This window comes from Acomys russatus, chromosome 21 (genome assembly GCF_903995435.1).
Source record: "Acomys russatus chromosome 21, mAcoRus1.1, whole genome shotgun sequence".
NCBI lineage: Eukaryota > Metazoa > Chordata > Mammalia > Rodentia > Muridae > Acomys > Acomys russatus.
This window is the reverse complement of record NC_067157.1, coordinates 34,606,059-34,628,303: the sequence shown is the minus strand read 5'-3', so window position 1 is coordinate 34,628,303 and position 22,245 is coordinate 34,606,059. Positions and strand designations below refer to the sequence as shown.

The 22,245-nt window shown below is 41.6% G+C and overlaps 1 protein-coding gene across 1 annotated transcript in view; it reads right to left on the bottom strand.

Annotated features, from left to right (window-relative positions):
- Window positions 1-22,245, bottom strand: part of Arfgef3 (ARFGEF family member 3) — a 144,179-nt gene that overhangs the window by 110,670 nt on the left and 11,264 nt on the right. Inside the window, exon 2 of the mRNA XM_051164643.1 lies at window positions 15,113-15,164. Coding sequence (XP_051020600.1) covers window positions 15,113-15,164 — 52 coding nt within the window. The remainder of the gene's footprint in view (window positions 1-15,112; window positions 15,165-22,245) is intronic.

Genomic DNA, 22,245 nt, shown 5'->3' with positions numbered 1-22,245 from the left:
TGTACCTGCGCACCCTGAAACAATCAAATATCCTCAGGATTAATTTACTATGAAATAACTTTCCTCTCCAATTTGGAGTCAGATCTGACAGTGAGGGCACAACACCAAGAAGCAACCCAGGACATCCTAATGCCTCGCAGCTGAATAGCCTGGGACAGAAGAAAATCTATGAGGTCGTTGCAGGCTGGCATTGCACATGCATTGCATATTACAGATCAAGGCAGTGTGAGCATCCAGCAACAGCAGGCATTCTTTTGTAAATGCCCCTTGGGAAGCAATGCTATGTTCATACACAACTGAAACATCCCCACCACCCACTCTCTGCATAAGTAACCGCTAAATTCCTTACCCTACCCTGTGACTGACTTGAACTAGGTGGCTGACAAATGCCAGCAGTACCAGGCTGCACCATGACTGAAGCACTTTACTAGTCTGCTCGTGTTGTCAAGCAGGCCTGGCCGAGTGAGATTGTTCCAACTAAGTTTGTGTTGAGTTAAAAGGTTAGTGTGAAGGCTGTGGGCTATGGAATCATTTATACTTGAACCAAATAGTAATTATGTTAGGTCTTAGCCTCCCATCCATTAAAAAAAAAAAAAGGCTAATCTTAGGGCCAATACTGATCTGGGCACAAGGGTTTATACCTGTAACCCCAGAACTTGGGAGGTTGAGGCAATGGTGTCACTGCAAGTTAGAAGGCACCCTGGTCTACACAGTGAGTTCCAGGCCAGGTCAGATTTTGAAGTAAGTGAGACTCTTATCTAAAATAAGATAGAATAAAAGCCAAACATAAGGAGTTGAAGTATGTGTGTATAGACTATAAAGAAGGGGGCAGCAGAATTTTTCAAAACACAGGCAGGCAATGAGAGCTGTGTGTTTCACATGGCCTCCATTAGAAGTGCTTGACTCTGCTAGATATAAAAGCGGCCACAGATAGTAAGTAAATCAATGAGCATGGCCAGGTTCCAACAAACCTCTATTAAAACAAAACAAAACAAAACAACAGGCAAGGGTCCAGATCTGACCAACATGCTAATCTGCCTAGCCCTGACACAGATCATGCCTTAGAACAGGGCTAAGCAGATCGAGCCTTCACCCGTTCCCAGGTTTTCACAGGACATGGGACTAACTGCCTTGGAAGGGCATTACCAAAACCAAAAACAGTGTCAAAATCTCTATGTAAAAATAAGTGCTTTGAAGAAATATAACCGTAGGCAAAGACCTCATGGGGCACTAAACCAAGGTCAACTGTTCATCCACTGAACCAACATTTGGTGCCTACAACGGGCCAGACACCATATACAGATCTGGGCATGAGCCAACAAGGAACAGGACAGAGAGGGTCGGTGCCTTTGTTTATTCACATTCAGAATGAACTAGAAGAAGATAATTGTTCTCAGCATGTACTGTTTCCATACTTAGCTTTATTTGTAACTTTAAAATAAGCCTACCTATCCTTGGGTCACATTAAAGAAAGTTTGGGTTCAGAGAAGTCTTGCAACCTGCCCAAGCCCCTCAACTCAAATGTACTGGAGACAACTCAAATCCAACTCTATCTGACACCTTAAACCAAATTCGTTCAAAGATCCCTTGGTATTAAAAGAGTAAATCTACAACAGCTATTTAAAAGGGTAATACCTCTTTTAGATCACAGATATGAAAAAACTCAGGACAAAAGGGGAGGGCACAGGGGAACTGTATGCTCAAAGTCCATTAAACACATGGATGGAAATGTCCTCGTGAAATCCAGGAGCATGTACAATGAAACAGGCCAATTAAAAACGGTACTTGTGGCTAGGTGCAGGGGGTACATGGCTTAGTGGAGAAAGTGCTCGCCACACAAACATGAGGCCAGAGTTCAGAAGCCATGTAAAAGCTGGGCAGCTATGGCAACCATCCATAATGCAAGCCCTTGGAATACAGAAACAGAAGATCCCGGGAAGAACTGACTAGCTAAAGCAACTGAGTGTTCTACTTTCCTTCTGCTTCTGTGGTAAAGCACTCTGACCAGAGGAAACTCAGGGGTTGGCTTCAGCTTACAGATTACACTTCATCATTGAGAGAAGTCAGGGACAGGGCTGAGGCAAGAACTAGAAGCAGACACCATGAAGGAAAGCTAGTGCTCCTGTGCCCTCCCCTCCAGCCACCAGAGATTTATTTACTCTTACGTACACCTGTGAACGCTTCAGCTTGCAGAGGCCAGAAGAGGGTGTTGGATCTCATGAAACTGGGGTTATCGACGACTGCGAGTTGCCTGATGTGGGTGCTGGAAATGAACTTCTAGGTCCTCAAAAGAGCATCAGATGCTCTCAAACTCTGAACAAGCTCTTTAGTCCTTTCACTAGCTTTTAAAAAAAATATAGCCAGGACCTCTCAACCACGGAATGGTACACAGGGGGCTAAGGCCTGTACTGGCTAGCTTTATGTCAACATGACACAAGCCAGCTTTCCTTTAGGAAGAGAGAGATTCCAATTGAGTAAACGCTTTCACCGGGTTGGCCCTTGGGCATACCTGTGGCTTATTTGCTTGATTGATATGGGAGAGCCCAGCTCACTATGGGTAGTGTTACCCCAGGGATGGTAACGCTGGAGGTATAAGGAAACAGGCAGCCTTCTTCCATGGCCTCTCTATCAGTTCCTGCCTCCAGGCTCCCGCCTTGATTTCCTACCCTGGCTTCTTTTGATGATGGATTTGATGTGGAAATATAAGTGAAATAAACCCTTGCCTCCCCAAGTTGCTTATCGCAGCAGTAAAAATTCTTAACTGTGTCAATTACCAATCAAGATAATCCCCACAGACATGTCCAGAGACCAATCTGTTCTGAGCATTCCCTAATTGAGAATCCCTTCTCAGGTAACTCGAGGCTGTGTCCGCTGACAGTCAAAACTCACTTAGATACTGAGATTGGCAAGCTCTGAATTTAACCAGAGACCCCAATTCAGTAAATGTATTGGAGAACAACTGAGGAAGACCCTCAACATCAACTTGGGGCTTTTATAGGAACATGCACACAAGCACCTACACATATGTGGCTACATGTATGTAAACACATATAGAGACCCACCATACACATACTTTATTTAAAAATTAACAAGTAAATAAGTGAATCTGGGAAAACGCTTTCTTCCAGACAAGCTGTATTAGTTGCTTTTCAATTGCTGTGATAAAGTACCATGACCAAGGCAACTTATAGAAGGAAGGGTTTACCTAGGGCTTATAGTTCTATAGGAATGAGAGTACATCACCACCAGTGCAGGAAAATATGGCTACAGGTAGCCATGGCAACTGGAGCTGAAAGCGGAAGGCAGCAGATGTGGACTAGGGACGGTGGGAGATTTTTAGACGTTAAGGCCACCCTCCATGACCCGTTCCCAGCATACCTACTAAGGTCCCACAAACAGCACCAGTAACTGGAGACCAAGTATTCAAATACCTGGCAATATAGGGATACCTCATGCAAACCACAACAGGAAGGAGTGTATTATTTTCCAGGAGACTCATTGGCTCTACCCTCTCACAGGGATCCCAAGTCACTGCACTTAGGGGAACGAACTCTGATCAATATGGTAGAAGCTTAAGGATCTGTGCTGAGCCAAGACTTCTTTGCTCACTTGGCTGGGTGTAGGATTAAGCTAGATAGCCTCTAACAAGACTCTAAACTGATCCCTGGACACAGGATTCAGCAGAATGGCTGACTGCCCTTACACGTACCCCCCAACCCCCAGCCCCTCTTATTCTACAGCTCCAGCATAGTCTCTGTCTCAGATCCTGGCTTTAGTTGGAAATGAAGACATGCAGGAATCAACAGAACTCATGGGCACATTTGATTTCCTCCCTTAGCCCATGTTATCGCTAAAACCCTCCTGCCTTCCTTTTGTAAAGTGACTAATGAGAGTGCATGACAGGCCTGTAAATTGCAGCTGAGGATGAAATTTATAATGAAGATGCAATGTGGCACACACTCAGTCCCCTCGCACTTTCAGAACACAGATAAATCATCTTTTGATCTTTCTAGATGTTGTCTCACTGGGATAAAAGCGTAGGGAAACCAACATTCATTCACATTTAGTGGCCACTTTTTATGCACAGGCATGTGCAAATTCATTCTCGCCCAATTAAACGAAGGCAGCAGACTCCAGTTTCATGTCCTGCCATGCCATTAGTTCTTGAAAAACAATTAGCAGTATGCCATTCTCATGCCAAAGACATTGTCCTGTGACACAATGTCTGATTCTGTCAAGGAGACTGAACCGGTCTCCTTAACTGTCACAGATCACAGACCAGCTTTATTGGGCTGGAAGACAACAGAGGACAAAGGGGAATTTTAAAAGAATGGGAGAACATTACAGCTTACTAATAATTACCTACTAGCATGAGCACAAATAAGAATCCCTAGTGAAACCACATATTTTTCAAAGTTTAGGGTTATCCTTCTTTGCTGTGCTGTGTCACATCAACAAGACACTTTACATTTACAAGGTAGACTAACACTCAACAATGTGAGGACTCTGATTTAAGCTATATATTAAGTCACTATATGACCATACAGTATCTCTTATTGAAATTGGTGGCTTTTGTATAAAATATACCATGCTATACAACCTTAGGTTTACCTTGACTACAATACATAAAAATTAATTACAAAAACAAAATTCATCTTTTTTGAAGTACAACTTTTGAAAGTTCAGATTTGTTATGCTTTGAATATGGCTTGTTGCCACCAAAACTCATGTTGGAGTTCGATCCTGAGAGCAGCAACGTTGTGAGTCAAGCCTGGGTAGGAAGTATCAGGTCACAGGGATAGAGCCATCCTAAAGAGATGAATCCTTTCCTTCTCAGGACTAAGTTCTTGCTTTATTGGAACTAGATGAGTTGTAGTTAAGAATAGGTAGTGATAAAGTAAATACAACTTTGTGTTCTGTCTGTGGGTACCAATTTGTCCATGATCCCCTAAGATGGAAGTAGCATATCATCACTAGAGGCCAAGAAGATGCCAGGTTCATGATTTTTGAACCTCCTAGCCTCCAGATCCATAAGACTAAACAAACATCTTTTTAAATAAATTGGCCCCTTACAAGTATTCTGTCATATCAAGAAAAAAGAAATACAAAACAACAACAGACTAAGACAAGATTTAATTGTCAACAACAACAACAACAACAACATGAAAATGAAACCAACTGCTCCAAGGACCCATAATCCCAGGAAAGAGCTTCCTATTTCTTAAGCTAACCAAACACAATATTAAACTGCATCCTAACTTCCTATCTCTACACCCACCGACTCAGTGATTCTCTCAACCTTCATCAGAGATCCTTCTTATCTCCGTAGATGGTAATACAGAGACTTCTGACTGAACCGCACAAAAAGAACAAGAGACTATGGACAGCTTAGTTCTAAATGGGGCTTAGAGATCATCAAAGAATAGAAGGTCGGAAGGCTGTAAGAGCCAGAGGTTGGGAGGGAAAAGCAATGGTGGAGATGGAGAAGGAATTAAAAAGGAAGAGAGCTGGAGTAGATTTGATCATAATAGAATATACTGATATCTGAAATTCCCAAACAATTTTTTAAAAGGCAATGCAAATGGCCACCACACCAGAAATGGAGACAAGCATTGCCCAGGCCTGTGTCTTTATCCTTTTTTTTTTTTTTTTTTTTTTTTTTGAGTTCATAAAACAGTGTGTTATACTCTATGGCATTGTGAGAAGTTATAAGTTGTTTGTAAGTGAAAAACAACTCATTCTTTGGACATTCCTACTGAGTTAAGACACAGCCACCACCATTTCCAGGAGCCATGATTTTTCCTAATTTGAGCACAGGTTTTCCATACTCCTGTTGTGAAGCTCATGATGCTGTCTTCATGCTTATAAATACAGATGCTTTAAGCAGCTCATACTAACATTGATGAACTTCCACTGATAAAGCTTTTATCCAAGTCAGTTCTACAAAGCCAGTTGGAACTAAATTGGCTCCTTAACGTACTTTCTCTAGAGCACGAGTAAAACATTTCCATTTAATTTCTATTCTCATTTATATTTTATTGAAATTGTTTTTTTAATCAGTCAACCCTTCCCTTTTATATTTAAAATAAAGATCAGATTCACTTGTCAGAAACTGTTAGCCCTTAGGGACATAGCTTGGATCAACATGAAATCCATTTTCTTCCATGAGCTTGCAAGATTTCTTAGCAAGCCTATTGCAACTATTAAGTTGAGCACATGAAATTGTCATTTCTCTTAAGTCAGAAAGATTGAATATTGGCAACTTTAGATGATTCAATCTAGTACAGAAATCCTAAATAACATGCTTATGCTCATATTTTTACCTTAGGATTTAAGGTTGTATTATCTACCATTTTTATAAAATGTTCACATGTACATTAAAAGATCCAAGAGTACAAAAGGAGACCTAGCGCTAGTATGGGCTCAGCTTCTGCCTAAGAAAGAGCTTACTTAGCTCAGGCTGACAACGGGCACTGTCACTGAGAGATGGGTTTCTTTTTCTTTTTTCTATTGATTAAAAACTTTCTGCATCAATTCTTATATAGTAACTATAACAGCACTCTCGTAATCAGAAGGGAATGTTTCCTGACGTCACTAGACATGGCTCCTTGTAAAATATTCCCTGTACCATGTTTTCCCCTTGTTCAGCTCCAGAAATTCACAAAGCCAAACCTTTCCCTCTAAAGATTAGGGGCTATCTAGTATTTTATTCCAGTTTTTAACCAATTATTAAGACATCAACTAGGATAAGGCCAGTATTTAAATGACTTTCTCCCTTCTTTGGTACATTAATCTGATGAAATTTTAATGGCCTTTAAAATGTTCTTAAAGAAAATTAACAGCATTAGGAAATGTTCTCCACATATATAAGCTATAAAGGGCTATATAATCACATACCCTAGTTTTCATTCTATATTCTTAGAAGGAAATAAGGCAGCTAGTAAGGGTCATTATTTTGTAAGGGGTGTGGCTTTCACATTTGATAATCAAGGGTAGTATTTAGATTTTATCAACATTGGGCAAATTATTCTCCCAACTCCAGTCTCATCTGTACAGTGGGGAATATATTAAACCTTCCCCATAGTTCAAGTGACATGACACTGGGTGTCAATTATGCTTTCCAGGATTTTTTCACTCTCTAAAGCAAGAATATCCTTAGTTCACACCCCAACAACAGTACTTTTTAATATAAGTATCCTGTTTATATATGTATATATACATGTATCATTTATATATGTGGTCTATTAATTCATAAGTAACTTAAAGACAAAACTGAGACCGTTTAACGTTTTGAAGTTATAGCTGCTGTTCTCTGTTAAAAGCTGTTATTTGATTTCAAGACAAGAAGTTCTCATTAGAAATTCAGTGTTTAGAGTTGAAGGTTTTTTTTTTTTTAATGTGGATTGCTTTAGGCACAACCATCCCAAGGGCACTATATGAGCACCTATATGCTACTCAGAATGATACCCAACGTTATATGACTACAGGACTTTGCCTACATCAGACATCTGTTGGAAGAAAAGCAAATATAGCCAATATTCTGTATTCGCATGTGCTTGTGCAAGTATTATGAGTGCACGCGCGCACACACACACACACACACACACACACACACACACACACATGCAGGTCTCATTCCTTAGGAGCCGTCCACCTTAGATTTTGAGACAGTCTGTCACTGGGCTCAAGGCTGATGAACATGCTAGGCTGGCTAGGCTCCGGAGGTCTGTCCCTCTCTGTCTCCCAGTGCTAAAATTACTTCTATGCCCGGCTTTCTATATAGATACTAGGGATGGAGTTCAGGTCCTCACGCTTGTCTGGCAAGCACTTTAGCAATAGAGCTGTCTCCTCAGGCCTCAGTATACTTTATTTTTAAAAATTCAATGGAAGGGCTGGAGAGATGGCTCAGTGGCTAAGAGCACTGCCTGCTCTTCCAGAGGTCCTGAGTTCAATTCCCAGCAACCACATGGTGACTCACAGCCGTCTATAACGTGATCTTATGCCCTCTTCTGCAGATAAAGTACTCATATACAATAAATAAAGAAATTTTAGGAAAAAAAACCACAATGGAAAAAAGAAAAAGCAGCAGTAATTAGTGTTCTATTGGTAAAATAAGAAAAGACCAACAGCTGCTGAAATGAAGATGGAGACAGCTTCCTGATGACAATCCTCAGTCAGGATTTAAAAAGTAAAAATAAAATGGAACTATGTGACTGGTGGCCTTTGACCCTCATTGTTATGGATGGATGGAAGGAAGGAGCTTGTTAAATCTATACTGATCCCTGTATTCTCACTATTCAGATCTGCCAGAGACACGGAGATCCAACACAACACACCCGTGAGCATCAGTCTTACCAGTGAATGCTCTACATCTTTACAGAAAGACACCCACAAAACTAGTAAAAGCTGGTTCAGATCCTGAAGGCTGGTGAAGACATTTCCTTGGAGGAGAGAGGGATTTGTCAATAAATTCCAATTCCTGAGAAACTAATGGTGTGTGTGTGTGTGGGGGGGGGGGAGTTGGTAGAGCAAATCAAAGCATATGATGTAAGTGTGTGAAAATAATTACTGATTGACTACACCTGCTGATAAAATCTACTGTGTCGGCACCTCTACTTTAGGAAAGGTGTGTCTTCTTCAAGGTACAAAGCAAATGGGCCTTCTATTCATTTTTGTATCCTAATTTCAATGAGAGCAATTCCTAAGTGGACACAGAAGTCATTAACTCTACACTTCCTCGGCCAGCTTCACAGATTCAGGTTACCAGGGCAACCCAACACAGTTTACATCACTGTTATAGGAAGGCACCAAAAGCACTCTCTGTTCTGGCCTTTCTCAGAAGGCTAAGGCAAGCCCAGGAGGATCCAAATGACCAGAAATCCAGCTGGTGATGAACATGAACATGGTCAAAATGACCTGGGAAAACAATCCTGTTCAAGTGCATGGGGCATTCACTCACTGCCATTCTAATAACCACACTGGGTAGTGTTTACCTCCCCAGGAACACAGAAGGACCCAATGTCCAGGTTCAGGCTAGAATTACTAGATTATTCCTGAGAAAAACAGGGGCTCTTCTCCTGGGTTGCTAAGCAGCTATCCATCTACCCAGAAGCCAGGAGTTTTGAGCAAGGGCTCTCCTGATTGTGGGAGAGCCAGAGCACTATGGAAAGTGGTGGAGTCAGTTAAAAAGGACTTCAGTCCAACTCCAGGAGGTCCACGATGTAGTCCTTGCTAGCTGATGCAGATAGGTGTTCTCAATCAAAACTGAAAACAAAACAAAACAAAAATTCTCATACATCACCGCAGCTCAATCTCCAGGGCTCAATCTATAGAATTAAAATCATGTAGGTCAACATAGTGCAAAGGAAGGTAAAAGAATGGAGAGCTATGATGGATAAGGTTCTTTCCAGGCACAAATGCTAACAAATACACTTTCTTTCACCTACATAAAAAAAGAGAAGAGGTACCTAAGTCAAGATAAGGAGGAACGTATGTGTGAGCATATCAGCTGCAAGACGAGGCTGAACCTAACAAGCACACTAAAGCAGAAGGCTGCAGGAGGAAGCAGGGTGGAAGATAACACAATGACAAATTGGAAGAAAGTCTATAGTCTTTTTTGGAAATAAAGCTGTCAGGAGAGAGAATGCTTAAGGTGACACTGGCTCCAAAGAATCATGGAGAAAGAAAATAAAATGGCAGCTGAGCTACTGCTGGAGAAATGGCTGCACTGTTCCCAATGGGGCACTGCATAATGCCAACCAGAGGGCTGCTATCAGTGGCTGCCTTTCAACAGGACAGCCTGAGGATTCTATCAACAGTCTTATATCAGGTAGACTAATATGTTATAAGTACATTGGACAATAAGGAAAAGACACTTTTGCATTTCAATAAGATAGGAGTCGAAGTCCTTTATTCTTTTTTTAAAAAATCACAAATATTGCACATGGAATTCATGCTGGGGGTTAGGTTAGGAATTCATGCTGGGGGTTAGGTTAGGAATTCATGCTGGGGGTTAGGTTAGGCTATTTCCGGTCCTCGCCCTCCTCTTCCATTCTACAGCCACAGCCGCTCATAAATTAAAATAAAATATACCTAACATGGATGCCCCGCGTTTTACATACCAAAGCTGCTGAGGCCAAAACAATTTGTCTAGAAGTGTTTTGTTTAAAATCCATGTTAAAAAAAAAAAAAAAAGAAAAAGAAAAAAGAAAAAAAAAAAAAAACTTCAGGAGGCCAAGAATGTATCTTTGAGACCAACTAAAAACTGAAGGCTTAGTAAATTTGCCGTCCTTTGGCACGGGATATGGACCAGAGTCTTGGCAACTATCACTCCCACCCACTCTATTGATCATGAAACTATTCTTTGAAATATTCTTAGTCAGTAAGATATTAAAAGGTCTATTAGCAGAGCTGAGATTAAATTCTACTTGAGATTTCCTCCAAAATATTGTTTTTTTGTTTTTTTTAAGGATCCAGGAGATGAGCCATACAGTCCCTGGAATGAATGAGGAGAAATTTGGAGGGGCTTTTTACATCCCCAAAAGGTTCATTAGGCAGTGAACTGGGGGACACAAACACAAATGATTTCTTGAGTATAGAACCAGAGCACTGCACCCCTAAATAACTTCTGGTGTGGTAGATAAGCTCCATGGCAGAATTATACCTACAGCATAATGAGGCTCCAGAGGAGAGGGGGCATTTCTGCCTGTCAGGGCGAAGAAGGACCTCAGCAGTCTTCAAGGTCAACAAAATAAGAAAGAAAGGCTGTAGGCAATATACAGCAGACGGTCTTGATGAAGAGAGCAGCCTTAGTATGTCCCACTATTTCAGAGCCCTGTACAAAGGGGAAATGTAGAATGCACCTGATCTTGCTGCAGCTTGACAATGCCAGGGCTGGTTGATGTCCATGGGAGGCCTCCCCTTTTCTGGGGAGAAGGAGATGAGGGATGGATGGGGCAAATTAAGGACCCTGAATGCTCATCTCCAAGGTCAAAAGCAAAGCAGACTGAAGTGATTACCTACTAACGAATTTGGAAGTCCAGGGAACAAGTAGGGAGAAAAGAAAATAATTACCTACTAACAAATTTGAGAAATAATCCAGACAAGTTCAGTGCACTTTGCTGCATAGGCAGTGACTCCTAACGATGCCATAATTACCACTAGGATGGTCCTCCCCTAAAATACACTATGTATTTACCAGTCACTTAAATCATGCATATTAATTTGCGTTCAGACTTGTATGAGAAGTCTTTAAAAGCAATTGCTCCAGGTGGGGAGGGTAATACAGCACAGGCCTCTCAAGGGTTCTGATTTAAGCTGTCATTACTGATGCGCACAAGTAATCAAAGCCATATTTGTAATTATTTATTAGAACGCTCATATATTTAACATGAGAGCAATCAACTGAGAAAAACAAAAACAACAACAACAACAACAAAAAACCAAAAAGTCCAGCAGTCATTTGAGTGATTTCCTATAACCTTATCCAAAACAAGTATTTAGAGATGCTGTCTCAAAAATCAGTCATCACAGTCATAGGGGAGGGGAATAAGGGGAAAGTGGGAGGGAAGGAAGAATGGGAGATACAAGGGATGGGATAACCATTGAGATGTAACAAGAATAAATTAATAAAAAAAAATAAACAGGCATAACCACTCATTAGCATGCAGATTTGTATTCATTGTAAATAAGCAATAAAATTATATGTATACCAAAAAACAAACAAACAAACCAAAAATCAGTCATCAATGAGTCAGTCAATAAAAGCAACAATAAACAACAACAAAAAGAACATCACAGTGCCTGGCAGATAAATCAAACTACACATTAAAGAAGAATGGACTCACAATAAAGGAACCACAGTTAATGAACAGCTGTTATAGGTCATTGTATCACTTCCCCAATAATGATACAACATCGTTATTCACACTGTGGTTGATTCCATAACACCTCTTTGCTGTAATCATAGTTTCTTCCTGTGTTCTATAAGAGGATTTGAAAGGCTCCCACTACTGTGACTCACGGGTCTCCTGAAGCCTCATTATGCAAGTATGAAAGTCTGTAATAAACTCATCTTATGTAACAGGGTTGCCGTGTTTGTCCTCTTCTCCTCTTACAGAATAAAAAGTCTATTTGACATGCCATGTTCATATGGTTCAGTGTCCTGCACAACAACGTTGATGGACTTTGCTGTGCACATAAAATACAGTATTGGACATTCTGCTATATGAAAAGATGGTGATGCAGCTCTCTGTCATCAGGGTAAATACTTTGAATTATATCCCTAATAGCGATAGTTTTACGTTAGGACTTCTGTAGACATATCCATCCACAATTCACCCTTTGGAACCCTTCCCACAAATTCTGTTACCATCTCCTACTACTGTGCAAGATGGTTGGCTGGCTAAGAAAAGAAAGTAAACACCACTGGACAAAGAAATGTCCTTAGCACCAATAAAATAGTGTCTTTTCAACTCATGTGCTCCCACTCCAACTCATGATAAAAATGGCGGTTACCTTTTATTACTTTTCTTATAATTTCTTTGTTGTTTGATGGTGGTGGTGTATATGCACATGTATGTGCCTTGATGCATGATAGGTGGAGGTCAGAGGGCAACTTTGTGAAGCTGGCTATCTCCTTCCACATGTGGATCTTGGAGATGCAACTCAGGCCCTCAGGCAGGTGTCTTTATATACCGAGGCATCTCAGGGGCTCCCCAGCTATCTGTTTTCAGGGCAGACTAGACCTCTACTCTATGGCTATTGTGATTGGCTGTTCTCACCATGAAGGCTGAACTCCTACCACAGACCCAGAACCACGTAAGCCTCATTTTCAGATTAATAATACTTTGCTTTGAGAAAAAGCTTTAAAACAGTGGTCAAGATTTTATTTTATTTTTTTCTTATATTGTTATTAAGAAAAAATTTAAGATTCTGTTTTCACATATTTTAAAATTGAGAATTTTCCAGGACAATTTAAATTGCAATGGGTATCTTTGTTGTATAATCGAATTATTTAAATTTTCATTTAAAAATGTATCATCTTTTAAATGTATCTAATGAATTTTATACATGACAGCAAGCTGAAAACTACTTTAATCTACCAAAAATAAGAGAACAAACTTGTCCTTAACAATAAAAAAAAAAAAAAAAAAATGCTGCCTTGTTCTCTTTCTCCTTGAACTCACATTTCCATTCTACTCCTCCCACAGAATTTTTTCTATATATATATGACTTAGTGCTTGAAAGGCTTTTATGAGTCTATATATTATGCTTCCTGTAACAAAGTATACATAAAATGATATTTTTAAAAATCTCCTGGGACTATAGGACTAAATAGTTTTCGATTTCCATTCAGTTTGAGCTTTCATTATTAATGCACATGATTGACCCAAAGAACACTAACAATTATTTATAAGAATGTTAATATTGTTAACAGTGAAAAAAGCAATATTCTCACAAATGTATTTTTAATGAAGTGGCTAGGGCTTATCGAGTCCCTCAATTATTCTATTTATCTATGGCAAATATTACCCATCTATATCATTGTTATTTTATAGATGTAAGCAATAAAAATCTGTCTGTAGATGGTTACAGGAAATGAAGGGGTCTTATCAAAAGATTTTCATCTATCATCTCATAGCTGGGTTACGTCTTCTTCAAGTTTGCTAAAATTCAAGAACACAAAATTACCCAAGTTGCACAAAGATGTTTTTCTTGGTTCTCATCTTTTATTGTGCCCATGGACTGATACTTTCAGTTCTTTGTAGTGGGATGATGGTTTCATATCCTAGGACAAGTCACCAGAGTAGGCTAGGATGGTACCTGCTCTGCTTTCCTTTGTTAAGCAGGAGAGTGACAGTGAAAGGTAACATGGAAAAGCTGGTATGACAAAGTCAGTGTTGAGAAAATTAGTTTCAAGAAATGGTACATACAGGGTTATAAAACAGGAAATGAGCTCCCCAAACTAGCATGCTTTTGTAGTTGTTACATGGCCTTTTGGGACAGCTCTCTGCTAGTCATGTGTGTTGCTGCCACTCTGTTCAGTTGCAAACTTTGTACAACTTTGATTACCATAGCAGTCCCTATAGTATGTACGTCTGGAGTAGATATGATGGGAGGAATAATACATTGCTTTAAAGACAGAACGATAATTCCTGTTCAATCCACATAATGGAAATTCCTATTAAGTCATTGTGTCCTGACAATATACACACTCTACAAGTGATTGTAGGTTCATTTCTCAGAATCTCTCTCTCTCTCACACATACACACAAATACGAGAAATAGTCAAGTGCTTTAATAATAGAAAAACTGCTAAATATATTAGGCCATAGCAATGTGATTAAAAATACAGCATTTTAATTTAAAGAACACATTGGAATTTTTAAAATGTTTCATATTATATTAAGTTTAAAAAACAACCCAAAAACTAAGTTGTAAGGAAAATTCCATATTCATTTGTATGTTCTATATATGTGTAAAAAGGACTTGAGAAAATCTGTTAAATTGACTTTAGTCATTATCCCTTGGTGTGTGATTGTGAAAATAGTCTTTTTTTTTTTTTTATGCCTTTGTCCTTTCCCATTTCCTACATAGGACATGCATTATTTATCTCAAAATGAGGACAAAGGAGGGGAAGATGGGGAAAGTGTAGAAATAGGGTTGTGTCTTAGAGCTGTTGCACGTGACTTCAGACTGCTACCAGCAAGACGTTGTCCGGCAAAGGCTGGGGAGAGAGTTTAAACCCACTCCAGCTGGTAGGACTAACGGCATTTCCCAGAGAACACACTAATTTCTGTGCTTGCTGGAAGGTTTGTTGCACGTCCACTCTCTCACCTTAGCTTTGGTCATTTCTTGCCCACTTCCATCCTTCTGCTCACAGATTATTTTAGGATCACTGAGTTCATTCACTCACTCTGCACACAGATGGAAGCTGATCAAGCCCCATCTTGCTCCCCTCATGAAATAGGCCATTTCCTCCACACCAAACAAAACAACAACACAAGAAAACTATTCAGCATATGAGATGCTGTTATCCAACAAGGTGATACAAAAACATGGAAGGAGACTTTTTTTTTCCCCTGCTACATTTACATTTGCTTTCTCTTACCTCAACAAGTGGGGAGGAATCTTCACAACAGTATCCAGGCCACTTAGGGTTTCTGTAAAAGATTATGGAATTACAAGTAAATATTCAAAGATTTATTTAAGGTAGTATCTAAATATTAAAATCTCTGTATTTTCTGAAGTCACCAATGGCTAATGGGCTTTCTTCCTTCTTGGAAAATAGAAACTACCCACTTTTCAGTCATCTTTATTTTAAAATTCTTTTCCCACGATGGACCTCACTTCATTATTAGGAAAGAGAGGATTAAAAACTAGGCCACATTTTCCCATTAGTGACAATGAATGAACAGCTAAATCCCTAACCTAAACCAGAATGCCAATACAATGTACCTACCACTGAACCAGATGCTTACACTACCCCAATCAGAGAAACAAGAGCTGTTTGGTTGAAGCACTTTAATATCTCAGTTAAAAAAAAAAAAAAAGTTTGTGAAGACTTTCAAGTTCACAAGGCACCTTACAGGACAAGTGTTCATTTACTTAGCAGTTTTCCTATGATTAAAGTACCAGGCCCTGTCTGGGTTTTCCTTTGATATTATAAGAAATACTGAATTATGTCTCTGTCTTTAAAACAAATCCATTTCTTCTCCTATCATGCCTGCTCCAGACTGACTCTTGGTAGGGATTCCCATGCTAATCACATGCACCATCTGCTTAATCACATGACAGGTAAGGGCTGTGATGAGGAGGCTCAGCCTGGAACCTCATTTCTTAAGCCTGATGCTCAATACTTTGCCACTGTTTGTGCATGAAGCATATTAGTACTGACTCTAGTTGTATAGACAATAAAAATCTAATTATTATGCCCCCTCCAAAACTGTTCTCCTTCAATCATTCCAACTTGTCTCCAGGCAATGAGCTCTACCACTTAGAGTCAACAAGCTTTGTTAATTTGAATTGCTTCCCTTGGGAGAAGACAAACACCCACCCCACCACCACCACCACCACACTAAGATTTCAGAGAGAACAAGAAGCTAAATACATCTCTCAGATTCAGGACTAACAGGACACAGCAGGACAGAATCAGGAGACGACTGTAGCCAACAGAGCAAAAAATAGCAGAGCTGAGCAGCTTCAGAGATGAAGCTCAGCTAGGAAGGGAAAGGACTGAGGCCAAAGCTGAGGATGAGACAGGATGACAAGAAAAGGAAGCCATGAAATGCAGGCTCTGGGGGTTATCTCAAAGAACCACACAGGTTAGCGCAGCCCAGCAATTAGTGTGACAAGGAGAGTACTGAGGGCAAGTCAATGGTGCTAGTCAAGGAGAAATTTTACACCATATAAGCAAGCACTGTGTTCTCTTTAGAGACACGAGTGTACCTCCAGCCGAGGGTGGAACACTGCCTACCCTACAAATGCTGAGTGACCCAGAACAAAGAGGAAATTGCTCTGTGGGGGAGTGCTTACCCAGCACTCTCTGGGAAACCTCTGGGTTCAATCCTTAGCACTGCACTTGAGAAGAAGGTAGAGGGAGGGAAAAGGTCAGTCACACAGTTGCCATCAGCTGAGACCCTTGCTCCAGGTAAGTGGGACAGGGCAGAATTCAAGCCAATAATGGCTCAAGGGACAAGAAACCAAGGCCTGAAATAGGCACAACTGTCTTTTTCCAGTACTACTCTGTAGTATAGGCTTGAGTAGCTCTTCAGAGAGGAATACCACAGAAACACCAACAAAACAGCAGAGAGAACCATCTTGTCTCTCTGGTTCCATACTAGTTTGTGGGATGAAACAAGTCACACAGGCCCAAGTTTCCATCCTTTCGTGTCCATATTCCACTCTTTCTTTTTTCCTTTTGGTACCGAACTGAGCCAGGGTCTTTATACAAGCTAGGTAATTACTCAACCACCGACACACCCAGCTTCCCAATCTGCAAAGGAAAGCCATTGGCACCTGTCCCATGGGATTATTAGGAAGAGCTAATGAAGTCACAGTCATCAAAGGTCTGATATTGGCTTAGATGTCAGTGACAGCCCCTGTCTCCTTGACAGACTCACTGAACTTCAGGCCATGTAATGGTTCAAAGACCCAGTGGTAAAGATAGAGTTTATTGGAGAATTCAGAGAAAATACATTCTAGTTTCAAACTGTGGCAAATGCCAGGAAGGGAAATGTAGGGCATTTGTCAAGGAGTGTAACGGGAGGCCCTTCTATGGACAAGCATCAGGGCTCCCCATGAGAAATACTAAGACTAAACATGACTGCCAATTAGTCAAGAGGAAGGTATTCCAAGAAGAGAGTGTAATGAGTTCAAAAGACATAAAATCTTAGTTCAACATAGTACACATCTGTAGTTCCAGACACCTGGGACACAGAGGCAGCAGAACCCCTTAGGCTCAAGAGTTAGAGACCAGCCTGGGTAGCATAATGAACTCCTAGCTCCTAGCAAACATGCCAGCAAATAGACTCAATGAAGGCTTAGAAGGTTTAAATTAAGGCCAGGTGGATAGCTCAGCAATAGATGAGTGTACTTGTTGCTACCTCTGATAACCTGTATTTGATCCCCAGAACCCTAGACAAAACAAATGAATAAAGATGTAATAAATTTTTTTGAAAAAAGAAAAGACTACACCAATTGGAGGTCACTGGCCTAGCTCTCACCTTCTCATACCTGGTGACTGCAGTAGCCTTCTCTTTGTCGCAGCCTCTGGCTCAGCCCCGACCCTGCGTTCTCTTCCCAATATGGCAGATGAATAGGCTAGCCAAGACTGCACTTCCCTAAGTCACCAGACGTCCTCCTTCCTTACAACCTCCCTTACAAGACAGCCTCTCCTCAACATTGAGATGGCAATTCCATTTGTCTTCCAAGGGCCTCCTATCTCAATTACGACTTAGTGTTTTCCAATACATTTGGTCACTATCTGACTTAGCATGTGTATTATTACTTACCAGGATCATTGGCTGTCATGCCTGCAATAGTCCATGAACAGCGCACTGCATCCTTTTGTCTGTTTTGCTCACTACAGTAACTGCACTGAGAACAGCATCTGACACTCTGTACGTGCTCACTATGTGTATTTGCTTCGTCAATGAAATAACAGGGAGGATTAGCATATGTCAGTCAGTCACTAAAAGAAAAGGCTGAAGTTCAGAGTGTCAGAGGGATGGTGGTGCAGGACAGGGCTGCCGGACAGAGAGGCATGCCACATGAGACTTCACAGCACACACAGAGGGCTCTATTTCACCCTAATGGGTACTATGCAGCTCTTTTACTTGGCATGGAACAAACAGATTAGGGTTCCCCAGTGGAACTGTTTGGACTGTTAGCTTGGAAAAGTCCAGAAGCAACAAAGAGGGAGAACACAGGAAGCTGCTGCAGGCCAGGGGTAGCTGGAAAGAACCTGTGACCGGAATGGACAATAAGGTAGACAGACACGGACATACTGGAGATACAGCTTAAGAGGTAAACAGAAGCAGAACTTAGAGCAGGCTAGATGACAAACTACAGAAACATATCCATGACCACCCTCTGTTCCAGGCTTAAGCAAGTGGACAAGTGACAATATTCACCGAACACCTAGAAGCACCAGAAGGCAGGGAGCTAGATTTGAGGGTGAGGCAGGAAATTCACAGGACCACTTTGGGTCTTACTAACTTTAAGCACCCAAGAAGAGATACTGACATAATTCATTATATTGGGCCTGGGATGTGAGGAACGAGGAATGTGGGAATGGATGAGTTCGACTGTCGACACAATATAGCTCAAGAATCGTAGTGTCACAGGAAGTGACTGTGGCAGCAAGGCAAAGACAGCATCCAGTGGCATCTGGTGTCTCTGGTAGAAGTCAAGTAAGATTGGGGTAGAATGGTAGGAGGTAAAGACATGGGCACAGTCCCTATAGACACTCGAAGAGTCCGACAGTGGAAGGCTACATGTGGGAAAACCTGTCACTGGAAGGGAAAGAAGTTAAAGGATGATGATCTTATGCCAGGTTAGTGTTTCCATCTCTAATTTCATTTCCTTTTCCCTTTATATGCTAAATGCATCCCTCGTAAGTCCCCTCTTATCTGTAAACAGTAAAAGTAATTTTAAAATGAGGGTTTGGTGTTTCACAGATATACTTCCCAGCCATCTCTTTGTCATTTTCTGTGCCATTCACAGCCTTGGGAGTTATCAATTATGAAGAAAAACCCTGTTCTCCCAGGCTTTCCTGAGCTCATCTCAACAAACTCATGCTGTTTTACTCAGAGCATATCACTGGCAAACAAAAATTTAGAATGCATAGAATAAGGGGGGAAGTATATACTTAATCCTTGCTACATTAATTTTTAGAGGTATTATGACAAAGCAGAATAAAATGTTAAAGTTAAAAAAAAAACTGTACCAAAGGAGTTAGTAAGATCACTCAGTGGGTGAACACACTTACCAGCAAACCTGACAATGTGAATTCAATTCCCCGAAGACACAAAATAGAAGGTCTAACATCCACATGCATGATTTTGCACCCACCCCATATAAATAAAATAAATGTCTAAACGTTAAATGTATTAAAGAGGTGGATCCAAGATGGCAGAGCTGAACACACACCTTAATTGATCGGCAGGGCAGCAGTGACTGTACAGCAACCTAAAGACTGAGTTGAGAAATACAGAACAACAGTGCAAGGTCAGAGAGGTACAGACTATGCCTCAGGCCACCAGGTTAAGCCATAGAAACCTGGGTTGGCACGTGCCCATGCTCCAGGGACTGGCCGTGGCTTACCTGACAAGAGTGCACCTTCTGGTCACTAGGACCCAGAGACAGCTGTAGACTGCTGGAACTCCAGCATCAGGGGTTGCTGGACCATAGAAGACCCCACAGCATATAAAAGAGGTGTTTCTGACCTCAGGCCCCCGGGCCAATTCACAGAAAGTTCCTTGCAAGCACCCTTGCACTCTTATGAACATTGAGGCTAAAATAATCAATAAAATACTTGCAAACTAAGTTCAAGAACACATCAAAATTATCATTCACCATGACCAAGTAGGCTTCATCCCAGACATGCATGGGTGGTTCAATATATGAAAATCCATCAATGTAATTCATCATGTCAACAAAATGAAAGAAAAACTCCATAGGATCATCTCCTTAGATGCCGAAAAAGCATTTGACAAACTTCAACACTCATTCATGTTAAAAGTCCTGGAGAGAGCAGGGATACAAGGACATACCTAAACATAATAAAGGCAGTATACAGCAAGCCTATAGCCAACATCAAGCTAAATGGAGAGAACCTTAAATCAATTCCACCGAAATCAGGGACAAGACAAGGCTGCCCACTCTCTCCACATCTCTTCAATATAGTACTCGAAGTCTTAGCTAGAGCAATAAGACAACTAAAGGAGATCTAGAGAATACAAATAGGGGGGATTCCAAGATGGTGCCGACCATTAAGCCACGTATCTGATCTACTCCGTGGAGACCAGAGATATAAGAGGAGCAACAGATTGCTGGACTTTGAGAACTGTAGGTGAGTGGGGCCCCAAAGGCCGCAGACCAAACAGGGGTCCTACCCCCCTGGGCCAAGCAACATCCCGGAGGTGCTAAATGCACTCCCCAAACTCTGAGACGGAATCCACATGCAAACTGCAGCCTGTATATAAAGCACAGACTTGCTGTTTGGGGAGGGGATTTTCCAGAGTCCCCAGCCAGAGGAATCTCAGCGAAGAGGGTGAATCTGCCCTAGGATTCCTCCTTCCACACCACCCCAAACTGCAGAGGTCACCCGCCTAGGCCGACTGAAAACACAGGCAGCGGGACCCAACAGAGACAGTTATAGTGGGACTACAGCTCGCTGGCCATCCGGGGCCAAACTTAACACCAATCACAGCAGACTGAGCCTGCAAACAGCGGCAGTGAGAAATCAGCTTGAACTGCTTCCACAGACCCATCGGGAGACGTGGGTCTTGCCTAGAGCTATAGCTGAACTTATTAGCCCTGCGGGAAGACCTGGTTCTGCGGGCTTTCGCCAGAGCTCTGCAACCCTATTGTTCCTACCCAGCCACAAGGCACTGGTCCTACGCTCCGCTCCCCGCTCCCCGAACGAGAGAGCCCAGCTGGAGATCCTGGCCCGAGCAAGGCAGGCACTCTCACATTATCGGGAGACGAGACGTGGACGGGTCGTGTTTGCAGTGTCTAATTGCTGACCCAGAGTGGGAGGGGACCCACATACCCCGGCGGGAAGATTTGGGTCCGCGAGCGGCCGCCGGAGCTCTGCAGAGCCAGTCTTACTAACTGCCCAGCCGCAAGGCCCTGGCACAGCGCTCCCTGCTCCCTGAATGAGAGTGTCCAGTGGAGATCCTGGCCCGAGTAAGGCAGGCACTCTCACTTTATTGGGAGACAAAAAGAGGGTCTTGCTTGCAGTGCCTAATTGCTGACCAAGAACGACCTTGGTCCCTCTAGGCATATAGTACTGGGAGAGGTTGGGCACTGCTACAGGGTATAGAGGCAGAGCTAAAAGAGAGCTACACCCCCAGAAGATCTGATCTACCTGGGGTCTTGACTACAAATCCACAGGAAGGACAGGCAGCTAGGATCAACCTACTCAGCCAGAACGTTTGTGTGCGGACCTTATTCTAGGTCCCAAGACTGCTGATCTGAATTACAGCAGTAAAGTCCAAACAGGTATCTACTTTGGCTGGCTCAGCCTGGAGCCCAGGGGGCAGACGAAAATCACCAGGAGTGAAACCGGATCACCTACCTGTTCCACAAAAATACCCCCTGATCCCCACAGGCAAGAGCACCTGACCTAAAATCAGTCATCAATTAAATTAACCACTCTCAACCAGCGAAGGTTACTACAAAATACCTTCCAACACCAGAGCCATCAAAATGACAAGAGGACAGCGTAAGAATCCTATCAAAAACCGAAACAGTTTGGCATCTCCGGATTCCAACATTCCCAATGAAAACAACCTAGAGAACCTAACAGCAATGGATAGGCAAGAAAATGACCTCAAGTCCTTAATAAAGAAGATGATAATGGAAGAAACAAATAAAATCTGTAAACAAATGCAGGAGGAGGCAAACAAGAGGGCTGAAGAGTTAAAAGAGTCATATAAAGAGGCACTTGAAGAATTTCAGAAAAATATAAATAACCAGATGATGGAAATCATTAAAACAGTCCAAGACATGAAGATA